Here is a 14,377-nt window from a genome sequence, read left to right as displayed (position 1 = left end):
TGTTGTTTAATATCATGTTCTCCTAGTTTCAAACAGAATTAATTTGTTAGGGGACCTTTTGGGAGTAAGTTTATTTAGTTAATTTCAAATGTCTGTAGATTTCAGAATTCAGATTGCAGACTCTAAGGATGTCTGATCTAAACCAAAACAGCTTCACAGAGATTTCCATTTCACTGTGAAGCTGTGTTATTTTCATCTCCATTTTGGTCATTTCTGTCTTACTCAGACATGACCCCAGTGTCTCACCCCTGCATGTGGTGAGCCTCTTTCCTGTTTAACGCCATCCCTCCCTCCCTCATCTGCTAATGCCTATGCTGCTTTTTCTTTGCGTCATTTAGGACTCTTTCCTTGTGTCCCCACTTTTTTCATAATTTCTTTACCTTTTTTCCCATAATTCTTCCTTCTACCCTTTCAGCAGGGGATGTTTATTTTCCTGCAGACTGCCCAGCACTGGCTCCACCGCTGTTGCCTGGAGACTGCTCTTTGTCCTTTCATGAAAACCTGTTCTTTTCTGAGGCATGCACCACACATTGTCTATTTTGTTATTGGTGTCTGTGGCTGACCTGTACCAGATAGTGCCTAGTATAATATTTGTCAAGAACTTTGACACTTAGTTAACAGTCTTTCTTTCCCAATCACTGTGTGCAGTCGGTCATCTTGGGCAGCCCACACATCTAACGTTCTGGCTCGCCACTTCTTTCTCTTAGCCTCTGCCTTTGTCTGTTCTTCTTGGCTATACTTTGAGCCTGATTATTAACTGCTGTCTTTCTGAGATCTTCTTCTATCTCACTACAACTTCATATCCTGTGATCTCTCATATCATCATCCAAACTTTTTTCCTTAAGAGATGAGGGTCTCACTCTGTTGCTCAGATTGAATTTGAACTCCTGGGCTCAAGGGATCCTTCTGCCTCAGTCTCGCAAGTATCGGACTGTTGTTTAGCTTCATCGAGACCGCTGTGTGTGTGTGTTTATACTTCCTTTTCTCCTGTCAGCTTCATTACGGCTACATTTCCTCCGGGACACTAAGTCCAGACCTCCTTTCTCACTATCATCAGGCTTGCTCCTGTTCTTCCTTGCAGCTGCTCGGAAAATCTCTGAAATCCGTTGTCTGCCTTTGTCCCTTCCACTTCTGGGATCTTCTGTGGTAGTACAAACAATTAGTTCTATCAGAGATTGAAGATTTTTAACTTACCTGGCCCCTCATTATGGCTTGACAGTCTTTTTGCTTTTCTTGGGTTAGTACCTTACCGGTTTTTTTTTTTTTTCTGATGACTTTTCTAGACCTTTATATCTCAAACCCTTTACCCCAATTCAGGCCACCCACCTCACATATGCTTATAATATGCTTGACTCTTACTTTTCAAGAAAAAAAAAGGAGAAGGGATCAAATGTAAATGCTCAGTTTCATCTCTGCAACCTGCATGCCTGTCCCCAGTGATTCCCATTTGTAGGTCGTTCCCCCTCACTGAGTGGGTGTTGCAGTCACTGTGGGCACCCTTGCTTCTCTGAGATCTTCATTCAGTAATTCTCTGTGGCTGATTTCTTCCCTCAACTTGGAAATATATACCTCAAGAATATACTTTTTCCTCTGTATATACCTATATATTTCATACACATGTACCTTTTTGCTTTAAGAAAAAAGCCTCTTCTAGCCTCACCCCTTGGACCTGTCTGGTGACCATACATCATGGTTGTCCAAGATAATCCCAGTTTATTACTGCCTGTTTGGGGCCCACTTTTACTTTAAAAACTCTACAGTTTAGATGGTCTATTATATGGTTCCAATATTCTCATCTCTCCCCATTTCGCAGGGAAACCTTTCAGAATGATATATCCTCTTACTGTCTCAGCTCTTTTTTCTTCAGTCCACTGTTATGTGCTTATCCTTTAGCCTCTTTCTCCACTGAAACTGGTCTAGCATGAGTACCAAAGACCACCAAATTTCTAAATTCCATGGATACTTTTAGTCTTTATAAATTTTGATCTTTCTGCAGCATTTGTTGCTGTGCACAATTCCTTTCTTCTTTAATTTTTGTAATAGCACTTTACTGTGAGTTTTTTCTTCCTTTCTATAAGTCTGTCTTTACTGATCTTCCTTGTTTCTCTGCTTTCCTTCTCACTAACCTTAAAGTATTGATGAGTGCTAAAATTCTAGTTTATTAGTTTTTTCCTCTTTTCATCAATATATTCTCTCTGAAGATTTCACTACCAACTCTGTGTCATTAACTCCTATATCCAGAACTCTAGTCCCAACCATTTTCCTGAGCTCTAGACGGTTTCTCCTCAGTCTGTCACACATCTTTCTGTAGCTGTCCCAGCCTCCTTGAACTCAGTCCATTAACACTCTTATCCAAAACTGGCCCCTCCCCAAGGATTCTTTTCCTTGGTTACCAGTATCTCCATTCATCAAATCTGAAACCTGAGAGTCCACCATCTTCATCCTTCATTCCCTGTATGCAGTCTTCCAGGTCCTATCTCTGTCTCCTAAATAACACCTAGTTCTATTCATTTCTTCCTATTTTCAATGCTAGTTATAACATTAATCTTACCTCTCCGCTTCTCTTTCTCTCTCGTCAGTTCTCCAAGTTTCTGTCTGTGTTTTCTAAAATGCACAAGTAATCTTGTCAGCTATTGTTTAAGACCTTGTTGACTCATTGCCTGAATGATGAAGTCCGTCAGTGTTTGTTGAACTGGTTGTGATTGTTGGTGTGATGTGCCAGCCTGCCCTGTGGCTGTGCTGTCACCTCACTGCGCCCTCCTGAGCTGAGTCCCTGAGGGTTGCAGCACCTGCTGTTTTCTTTCCTTAGAGAAGGGAATGCCCTTCTCCCCCCACTTGAAGCTGATGAACTTTATGTGTCACTTCTACTTAAGGGACAGTGTAGAGTAATGATTAAGGTTATAGACTTAAAGACATACTTGTCTGTAATCTAAACCCAGCTTTGCCACATTAACTAGCTCGCTGTGTTATTTTTGAGCAGGTTACTTAATCTTTTTATGCCTTAGTTTTCTCACCTATAAAATAGGGATAACTGTAGTACCTACTATATAGCATTGTTGTAAAGATCAAATGAATTAATGTGAAAATTAAGTGAATTAACATATGTAATACACTTAGAACAGTAGCTGGCACACAATAGGTACTGTATAAGTGTTACTTATTATTTATTTTTATTATGTATCATGTGTTATTCTTTAGTGAAACCATACCTTTCTAGGGAGACCTCTTATGTAAACTGTAAGTCTGCCTTAGCCATACCATATATCACATTGATAAAATCATTTGTCTGTCTTCCTATTAGACTGAGCCCTTTCGTGGTATGGCCATCTTTTTCTTTTCATGCTGAATGAATGCTTTTAAATCAGTGAATAGATTAGATACATAGATAGATAGATAAAGAATGTGACAACAAAAGTATTCTCAGTACCTGGCATTATGCTTTGAGTATAGTAAATATTTCAGTGAGATATCCGTAATGTAATGTAATGTAACTTGATTATATATGGTGTTACTTTTTTGTACAATTTCTGCTTCTCCTTTTTCCGTGGAGATGGTCTCACTCTGTTGCCCAGGCTGGAGTGCAGCAGTGGTATCATAGCTCATCGCTGCTGCAAACTCCTGAAATTGAGTGATTCCCCCCTCAGCCTCTCGAGTAACTAGGACTACAGGTCCACACCACCGTGGCTGGCTATTTTTTTTTTTTTACTTTTTGTAGAGGCTGAGTCTTCCTATGTTGCGCAGTCAGGTCTCGAATTCCTGGCCTCAAGTGATCCTTCTGCCTCAGCCTCCCAAACTGCTGGGATTACAGGCATGAGCCACTGAGCCCAGCCTCCCTTTTTAAAATTGAGGTACAATTTTCATATAATAAAATATATATTTTTTAAATGTATAATTTGATCAGTTTTGACAAATGTATGAACCTCTTTAACCCCAACTCAGTGAAGATATAGAACATTTTGATCGCCCTGGAAAGTTCCTTGTTACACCTTTCTAGTCCATGTCCCTCACCCCCTACCGCTGGCCAGTCAGAATCGCTGTTTTGATTTCTGTCCCTAAAGATTAGTTTTACTTGTTCTAGAAATACATATAAATGGAATTATCAGTATGTACACTTTTGTGTCTGGATTCTTTCACTCAGCAATGTGTTTGAGTTAATCTGTGTTATCGTATGATCAGTAATTCATTCCTTACTTCTGAGTAGTATTCATTGTAGGAATATATAATAGTTTATCCATTCATCTGTTAATGGGCATTTGTGGTTAAGGAAAGCTGCAGCGAACATTTCTGTGAAAATATTTGTGAGCATATATTTTCATTTTTATTGGGTAAGTACCTGTGAGAGGAATTGCTGGGTCATAGCTGTCAAACAGTGTCCCAAAATGGTTGTCCATTTTTACACTCTTGGCAGCAATGAGTGAGCGTTCTAAGGGCTTCATATTCTTACTAACAACTGGTGTTATTAGTCCTTTCAATTTTAGCCATTTTAAATGGTTGTGGCAATGTTTTAATTTATGTTTCTCTGATGATTAACACTGTTAAGTGTCTTTTACATGTGTGTATTGTCCATTCATATATCTCCATGTAATATGTCACCTTTTAGTGCCCGGTGTCTTTTGCTTAGCAGAATGTTTTCAAAGCCCGTGCACGTTGCAGCATGTATCCTTTTTATGGCTAAATATTTCGTTGTATGGATATTCCACATTTGTTGATGGCCATGCCTTTGAAAGAAATCTTATTTGTTTTATTTTTTAAGATTTGTGGAATATAACTGTTCCATCCATTTACTCATGTACTCATTACTCATAAATATTTAGTGCCTGTATTACCTTTGCTTGGGGATGTGCATGTGGTTTTACTCATTTCTTGTGCTTGGGGTTGGGGATTCAAAGATGAATACGCACGGCTGTCCCGGGAGCTTTCTTTCTAGTGAAACATACAGGCATGTAAACAGATAAGTTACAGAACAGTGCGTAAAATACTGTTAGATTATAATCTAAGGTAAATTTAATCCCAGAAGTCAATAACTAACTATGCTTGGAGGGATTAGTGAAAACTTCTCAGAGGAGATGACATTTGAGCTAGATCTTTAAGAATGAATAATCTGTCAGGAGGCCAAGGATATTTTAGGTCGAAGGAAGCTTGTACAAAGGCATGGAACTGTGCAATGGTCTGGGGTGTCCTGGCACCCTTTGAGAAGGGCAGTGTGGCGATATCGTGGGTAACGTGACGTGAGTCTGGAAAGACAGATCTGGGCCAGACTGTGGAAGAGCTTTACATCTAAGGGAAGGAATTTGTATTTTATTCTTTGGGTTTCTGAGAGACCAAAGGGGTTTGGATAAGTGAGGTAGCTTGGCTGGTCCTTCAGAGTCTGTTGGAAGACCTCATATCCAGCAAGACCTAACTTTTCATTTTCTCCAGAAGATTTTGTCCATATTAGACACTTTTTTTGTAATGACTATACCAACCGCCCCCAAACAAACCATCTCCTCACTGCCTCCTTCATTCACAGCCTGTTGATTCTCTGCTTTGATTTGTTTATTTCACCTGCCATTTATCTGAAATTATCATGTTAGTTTATCTCTTTGCTTAGCTACTACTGTCTCTTTCTTCCGGAGCAGGTTCTTCCTTGTCTTGCCCTGACCAATGCCTGGCATATAGTAAGTGCACATCTCTATTATATGAATGAATGAACTGTTCCACTTCTAATATCTTAAGTTCTAGTATACTGCCGTATGATTATAGTCTCCTGTTCCTTGTCCCTTCCCCCCACCTATTTGTGTTTTTTCCATACTTTAACCGTACTGTCTCCATTTTCTTCTAGTCTCCCAGCCTCCTCGCATGACTGTGTTCCCTCAGTAGCTGAGATTCCACTGTCCAGTTTTAGCTGTACCCTTGAAGTCTTCTACTCCATCTCTTTGCTTTCCCTTTTGTCCTATTATCTATCAAAATCCTTACCTTGGCTCAGTGTGATCCAAATTCAGGCACACACGTGTCTGCTGGAGAAGATCACCGCGCTGTATGGTTTGTGGCCAGGACGGATTCATAGCGTCCAACCTCATGTAGACACACAGCGTTGCCACGGCATCTTGTGCTTCCTGGTCAGCACGTAGTCGCACGTTGTTTAACAGTGGGGATCCGCACGTTCTGAGAAATGCATCGTTGGGTGATTTCATTGTTGTGTGAACATCATAGAGTGTACTTACGTAACCTCGAAGGCACAGTCTGCTACACACCTAGGCTACGTGGTATAGCCTATGGCTCCTAGCTGCAAACCTGTGCAGCATATTGTTGTACCAAATACCGTAGGCAGTTTTAACACAATGGTAAGTATTTGTGTATCTAAACATATCTAAACATAGAAGGAGAGTGAAAATACGACATAAAAGATAAAATGGTACACTGGTATAGGGCACTCACCAGGAATGTATCTTGGCAGGACTGGAAGTTGCTCTGGGTGAGGCAGTGAGTGAATGTGAAGGCCTAAGACATTACTGTACACCACTGTAGACTCTACAAACACTGAACACTTAGGTTCCACTTCAATAATAAATTAACCTTAACTTACTGTAACTTTTTAACTTTATATACTTTTTAAATTTTTAAAAACTTTAACTTTTGTACTAGCACTTAGATTAATACACAAATACATTGTACAACTGCACAAAAATATTTTCTTTCCTTATATCCTTATTCTATAAGCTTTTTTCTATTTTTAAAATTTTTATTTTTTAAAAATGTTTTTGTTAACATATAAAACACAAAAATACACATTAGCTTAGGGCTGCACAGGGTCGGGATCATCAGTATCGCTGTCCTCTACCTCCACAGTTTGTCCCACTAGAAGGTCTTCAGGGGTAGGAACACACATAGAGCTGTCATCTCCTGTGATAACGATGGCTTTTTTCGGAATACCTCCTGAGGGACCTGCCTGAGGCTATTTTACAGTTAACTTTTTTAAATAAGTAGGAGTACACTCTAAAATAATGATAAAAAGTATAGCATATTAAATACATAAACCAGTAACATAGTCATTTATTACCATTATCAACTATTATGTACCTTACATAATTGTATGTGCTGTACTTTTATACGGTTGGCAACACAGTAGGTTTGTTTACACCAACATCACCACGAACACGTGAGCAACGTGTTGCACTGAGATGTTACGACAGCCATGACGTGGTTTTCCAACAACCACTGTTCTCTTTTTTGCTCTCTACTATCCCAATTTACCACCTTTCCCTTATTTCCTTTCATCTACTTGACAAAGAAAATACGTCTCTTAGGAATGAATTCCCTCAACATCTTCCCTTCATACCCACAGATGTTTCTGCACCCGTGGTATATCTTTACCTCCTTTCTTTCTGTCCTAGTGCAAGCGCCACTCTTCTGTTTGAACTGATCCTTTCACCTGTGCACTGTTACCCTCCTCCACCTCAAGTTCTTCTTCATCAATATGTAAACGTGTAGCTATGTCATTTCTTAATAACAGATACCTATCACTCTCCTTCATGAGTCCTTTTCTTTCTCTCTTTCCTTGGCAGTTGTCTGTTTTCTCTGCTCCCGTTCACGCTCAGTCCTCTGCGGTCCGACCTCTGTAGTCTTCACTCCTTAGACCTGTCCTTGTTACGGTCAGCAGTGAAATTTTTATTTGCAAAGTAGTGGACGCTTTTTAGTGACTGTCATGGTATTTCTTCTTCTTCTTTTCTAAAAGGTTCTTCTTCATTGGTTTCCATGAGATCACTTTCCTGATTTTCGCCCTACATTGGTCTGTTCTTTTACAGTTTCCTTTGCACAATATGAAAGTACAGTTTAGGGAAAGCAGTTCAATGTGATAGAAGTGTGTGTGATCTGCTGGTTTAGCCTGAATGTCTGAGGGTAAGTCTTCATGAGTTACTAACAAACAGACATGTGCTAAGGATTAGACAAGAGAAAACTAAAACTTCATTTTCTGTCAAAAATTTGGGATGAACATGTTTTATGTTGCCAGTTACAAGTTTCACATGCGTTGATAGAGTTAGGGTGAAGGTTCTCGTAAGATACGGAAGGAACTCAGTCAAGAGCTGTGGCTGATAGCTTGTGAGGAATCAGCCGTTCAGCCTGCTGTAACTGATGACAGCTCCTGGCATGTCGGTTTTCCCGCCACTTCCTAGCTGCTGCCCTGTCATTTGCAGTGTGTTCAGTTACCAGACTAGTTTCACCACCGTTCAGTTCGCTGTTTTCTGTCTTTCCCTCTCTCCTCTTCTCTACCTCACCCAGCCCATTAATCTTTTCAGTTGTGCACTGTAATGCATATATAAAAATGCGTAAAACAAATGTGATGTTCCTTTTTTATAGATACACTGTGAAGTTAGGATCATTTAAGTCCTATCTAGTCAAAACACAGAACACGGTCGTTGCCCTGATCCCACCTGGTGTGTCCGTTTCTGGTTACACTTTATCCCCCACCTCACTCCTCACGGGAACCACTCTGCGTTTTTGAGGCCATTACTTCCTTTGTTTCCTTCATAGTTACAAAAACTAAGTGTACATCCCTAGACAACATCTTGCCTGTTTTTAACCTCTGTGTACATGGAAAGCTGTTTGTGTGTATGTGTGTGTGATTGTCTGACTTCTTTTGCTCATGGTCGATTCGTGTTTTTGCCTATAGCTGAAGTTCATTCATTGTGTTTGTTGTGATATGTTTCATAGTTATAATATGTCACAATATATTTACCCATTCTACTGATGAATATTTGAATTGTTTTCAATTTTCAGCTATTAAGAACGGTGCTGCTATGAACGTTCTTGTATTGTGGTAAACTTTTCTGGAGTAGAATTGCTGGGATCAACTTCATTTTTACTAGGATTTATCTATTTAGTATATAGATAATTTTAAAAGACTGTTTCCTAAGGAGATTCACACCAGCAGTATATGAGAATTTTCACTACATTGGGTTGTTCGTCTCTTTTTTTACTTGTTTATTGTCTTGTAAATCCTTTGCTGTCATTTAAATTGCAAAGTGTTTCTGTTTTCACATTTCCATATTGAAGAAATAGTAACAACACTATCTAAAAACATGAGTTAATCTCATGATGTCATCTAGATCTATGCCTTGAAATCAACACACATTTTCATTATATGCATATGTTACTAAGTTGGCTTTTTTAAAATTCATATGGGATGAGTATTTTACATATACTAAGAGATAGTTGCCACTTTTACTTTTAAATAAAAATAATTTTGTTTTTTGGCTGGTCCGATAGTAGTGGGTTATCAGATTAGTATCACTAAAGTTGGTATTCAACCCCCTACTGCTAAATTTGACTGGCTTAAAAAAAAATAATTTTGTTTTTGCTTTTGTTTTGCTTTTACTTTTTAATCTAAAGTGTCATTGCTGTATAACTTTTAGCCCTATACTAGTGATAGTTTATATGAAGATCAGGTGTATATTCTTCAGCAATAATACAGCTTCTGGTTGTATAGGTTTTATTTCTAAGAATGTATGTGGAACATTATATGAAGTAATTGTAATGGATCTTTATTTTTCTTTCCAGTTGGCCTTTGCCAGAGTTTGATCCAAGCCAGATTCGACTGATTGTATATCAAGACTGTGAAAGAAGAGGGAGAAATGTCTTGTTTGACTCCAGTGTTAAGAGAAGAAGTGAAGACATATCAGTATCGGTGAGCATCATTATTGACTTGGTTGACATTTAATGTTGAATATTTTAATAATTCAAGAAAGAATGAGGCCGGGCGTGGTGGCTCAAGCCTGTAATCCTAGCACTCTGGGAGGCTGAGGCAGGTAGATCGCTCGAGGTCAGGAATTCGAGACCAGCCTGAGCAAGAGTGAGACCCCGTCTCTACTAAAAATAGAAAGAAATTATATGGCCAACTAAAAATCTATATAGAAAAAATTAGCCGGACATAGTGGCGCATGCCTGTAGTCCCAGCTACTCGGGAGGCTGAGGCAGTAGGATCGCTTAAGCCGAGGAGTCTGAGGTTGCTGTGAGCTAGGCTGATGCCAGGGCACTCACTCTAGCCTGGGCAACAAAGTGAGACTCTGTCTCAAAAAAAAAAAAAAAAAGAAAGAAAGAATGAGTAAAATTTCAGCTATGGTACTTTTGTCAGTATAAAACATCTTTGCCATGTTATTTTAAAATTCAGAGTTCTGATTTTGAGGTTTTTTTTTTTGAGACAGAGTCTCGCTCTGTTGCCCGTGCTAGAGTGAGTGCTGTGGCATCAGCCTAGCTCACAGCAACCTCAAACTCCTGGGCTTAAGCAATCCTACTGCCTCAGCCTCCCGAGTAGCTGGGACTACAGACATGCGCCACCGTGCCCGGCTAATTTTTTTTTTGTATATATATATTTTAGTTGGCTAGATAATTCCTTTCTATTTTTTTTAGTAGAGGCGGGGTCTCGCTCTTGCTCAGGCTGGTCTCGAACTCCTGACCTTGAGCAATCCACCCGCCTCGGCCTCCCAGAATGCTAGGATTACAGGTGTGAGCCACTGCACCCGGCCTGATTTTGAGATTTTATTTGGAGGAAAAAACACTTGCATTATTTCTCATCAGTCTAGCCAGAAAGTATTTTATTTTGATGTTTATTTCCTTGTGTGATCGTATTGTGAGATATGACCCGGAGCTGTTGGGATCCTTTCAAGGGATCTGGTTGAAACCTCTCATTTTATAGTTGCGGAAAGTGAGACCTAAAGAAGTGAAATCATTGGTCTGAAAGTACAAAGCAAGCTGCGAGTGTTTAAGGGAAATAATGTAGACGGAAATATCTCGTGAAGCCCCTGATGTCAATTATGTTAGCCCCTTACTTTAACTTTTTTCTAATAACAATTATAACTACAAATCAGTACACATATGCTAGTTCTCTAGAATATTATTATATCTTATTACATTATATTTTATATATAATATTTTATATTTTATTATATATTTCCTTAAGTGTCATTAGGTAGGGTTTTTCTTCCCATGAAGCAAATAGCAAATTAAGGCTTAGAGAGGTCAAGTAACTTGTTCAAGGGTTAAGCTTTTGGCCTGAACCACCATTTCTAGTAATTCTCCAAAATGATGAACACAAAGGGGAAGAGGAGAGGCACCACATATATGTTCTCCAGGCCTTTTAGAAAACATGGAGTTGTTCCTTTGGCTGCATACATACAAATTTGCAAGAAAGGTGATATTGTAGACATCAAGGGAAGGGGTACTATTCAAAAAGGAATGCCCCACAAATGTTACCATGGCACAACTAGAAGAGTCTACAGTGTTACCCAACATGCTGTTGGCATTGTTGTAAACAAGCACGTTAAGGGCAAGATTCTTGCCAAGAGAATTAATATGTGGCCAGGTGCAGTCTGTCGTCCTGCTACAGGAGTGGGGAACCCTTTCATGTTGGAAGCCGCATTAATTTAGCTGTAATCAAATAAGACTACATTGAAGAAACTTCAACTAGATATACTTAAAAATATATATTATTTTGTAAAAATCTAACTGCTGTGTACTTAATAATTTCAAAAAATTATTAAGAAAACGATTTGTTAATATTAAAGATAAGTAACCTTTTAATGACTTTGTTGTGTCTGCTTTTCGTTGAAAAGCGTTTGAATATTTGGTTGTAGCATGGAGGTCCCCAGTTTCAGTTGACCTTCTAGATGGGTGTCAGTCATTTGTGACCTTAAGGGCCTCTTGATTTGGGTTAGGTAGGAGAATATAGATTCGCAACAATAAGTGGTTGAAAAGCAAGAAAGCATTTTTCGGGCATGTTGCTGAAGGCGTGGGTATTCTACTGCATTTTTCCGTATTTCAATTGGATCTTTCTCAGCATCCATTACTTTTAAATGTCATCTACTGAAATACTGGAATCTCAGTCAATTCCATCTATAGTTCTTTAGGTGCCTTGGCGATATCAACTAGGTGAGGCTGAAATGCTAATTTGAGTGTGATGTCATGATTCTCAAAAGTCAGTGAACCTTTCATTGTATTCTCCAATTAATAGGTCTATAACAGCTGCGTATTCTTCAAATGATTCGCATGTATCATCCTGCTCATCCATGACCTTTGCTAACCGGGGAAAATGTCATCCAAAATTTCCTTTTGAAGAAGTGTTTTGAAAAAAAAAATAGCTTTTTTTGAAATGCTTGGATTTTTTTTTTTTGCCACATATCATATGTTGACTTAGTTTTACCTTGCAAAGAAATATTCAGGTCATTTGATTTGATGTGGTATCACACAGAATTGCTGAATTCCTATAGAAATCTTCTTTCAGTAAGTCTCACTGCTGATTCTGTTCTTCATAAAATTTAACTATGTGTTCTCGCAGAGATAAAATTTTGTCTAACACCTGTCCCTTTGATAGCCAATGCACTTTAGAATGACACAGCAAATCCACACTGAATACCTCATTGTTCAACTTTAGCATGCTATGAAACTGAGGTACTGTGTTGCATTTGCAGGAATGTAGTTAACAATGCTTATAAGTGAAAAGTGTCACTTAAAATAGTAGCTTTTACACAGAGATTTTGCTGATGAAAATCAGCAAATGAAAAGAAATAAGAGCATCTGGATCTGTTAATACTTTATCTGTGCAGGAAGACCTTCATGTGTTCCTGTCATGGAAGGTGCACCATCTGTCCATATACTCATTAAATTTACCAAATTCAGTCCAACTTCACTACCTTTATCTTGAAAGTTGTTGATGATACCTATTCCCCATGTTGTGTTCCCAAGAGTCCTCAAAGCAAGTAACTCTTTGTAGCAAAGAAAATCTTCTGTTATGACCCGAATGAAGTATAAAATCTTCACCAAGTCAATAGTGTGAGTTGATTCATCCAAAGCAAAGTAAAATTAAATAATATGTATTTTTCTTTTGAAGTATTGCATGAAGTTGTTCTGTTAAGTTGAAGGCTAATTTATGCTGCCAATCAGTTAATGGTTTGCCTTGAAAGAGGCAGTAGTTTGTAGTTTGAAAAGTTATCGGGGTCTAAGCAGCCTCCAACTTCCACAGTGCATTCTTTCACAGTTGCTTCATCGCTGAATGGCTTCCACTTTTTCCCAGACCATATAAAAACTACTTTATAAGTTGCTTCAGTGGCATTAACCCAGGTCTTATGGCTGCTTGAAAGAATTGTCTTTGCTTTTGCTTTTTATCTTTAATTTCTGCAATACAACCTTTCACGCTTCTCCCTCTAATTGAAAATATCTGTGGTTCTTATGAGTGTTATAATGCTGATGAGCATTGAATTTCTTTAATGTTGATATTATGAAACAAAGAATAGAAAGCAGTAGTGGAGGAGATACAGGAAAATGCAGATTAGTCATTATATTAATGTTATATTGAGTTATTTCATCTGTGGTTTTCCTAGAGGTTTCTATACTGTGATTAAATTTTTATATGGTGAAAAATCTGTTCAGATATGAATGGGACTGTGATCTGTGTTTCAGAAACTCTGTAGTGACGCTCAAGTTAAAGTCTTTGGGAAATGCTGCCAGCTAAAACCTGGAGGAGACAGTTCTTCTTCTTTGGATAGTTCGTCGACTTCATCTTCTGATATAAAAGACCAGTGTCCTAAGTATCAGGTAAGATCATTGATGTCATTTATTTATTCATTTATAAATATTTTTGAGCACCATCCTGGGGACTGAGGATATAATAGTGATTAGTTCTTACTGTCCTAGATCTTACATTGAAGCTAGAGGGATAGATAATTAAACAAGTAAGTTTATGAACTTTGATAAATCTTAGGATAGGGGTAGAGAGCTATGGGAATAGATAGCAGGAGTATTTTATTTTCTCCTTTTATTTCCCAATTCAGATTTATTGGGCATCAGAATAATTTCTTATATACTTCTTCACTATTGAAATATGAAGATAAATACATAGTTTTATTATGAAATTAGAGTATGATTGGAAGTATAGTCAGAAATGCAGTTTTATTTTTCAACAAGTGATGGGACTCTTCTTTTAAAATACAGAGTTATGCCGGGCGCGGTGGCTCACGCCTGTAATCCTAGCACTCTGGGAGGCCGAGGCGGGTGGATTGCTCAAGCTCAGGAGTTCGAGACCAGCCTGAGCAAGAGTGAGACCCCGTCTCTACTAAAAATAGAAAGAAATGATTTGGACAGCTAAAAATCTATATAGAAAAAATTAGCCGGGCATGGTGGTGCATGCCTGTAGTCCCAGCTACTAGGGAGGCTGAGGCAGTAGGATCGCTTGAGCCCAGGAGTTTGAGGTTGCTGTGAGCTAGACTGATGCCATGACACTCACTCTAGCCTGGGCAACAGTGCAAGACTCTGTCTCAAAAAATAAAAAATAAAATAAAATAAAATAAAATACAGAGTTAATCAAATCTGTAACTACATACGAACTTCTCTATAAATCTGGTATATT

At 38.5% G+C, this 14,377-nt stretch overlaps 1 protein-coding gene across 3 annotated transcripts in view; it reads left to right on the top strand.

The window, feature by feature from the left end:
* FNIP1 (folliculin interacting protein 1) overlaps window positions 1-14,377 on the top strand; it is a 106,719-nt gene that overhangs the window by 43,445 nt on the left and 48,897 nt on the right. For all 3 annotated transcript variants that reach the window (XM_045550729.1, XM_045550730.1, XM_045550731.1), the window contains exons 2-3: window positions 9,538-9,664; window positions 13,432-13,566. In XM_045550729.1, the coding sequence (XP_045406685.1) occupies window positions 9,538-9,664; window positions 13,432-13,566 (262 nt within the window). The remainder of the gene's footprint in view (window positions 1-9,537; window positions 9,665-13,431; window positions 13,567-14,377) is intronic.

The sequence above is a fragment of the Lemur catta genome, chromosome 5 (genome assembly GCF_020740605.2).
Source record: "Lemur catta isolate mLemCat1 chromosome 5, mLemCat1.pri, whole genome shotgun sequence".
Taxonomy (NCBI): Eukaryota; Metazoa; Chordata; class Mammalia; order Primates; family Lemuridae; genus Lemur; species Lemur catta.
The sequence above is the reverse complement of the archived record's forward strand: the minus strand, read 5'-3'. Positions and strand labels throughout refer to the sequence as shown.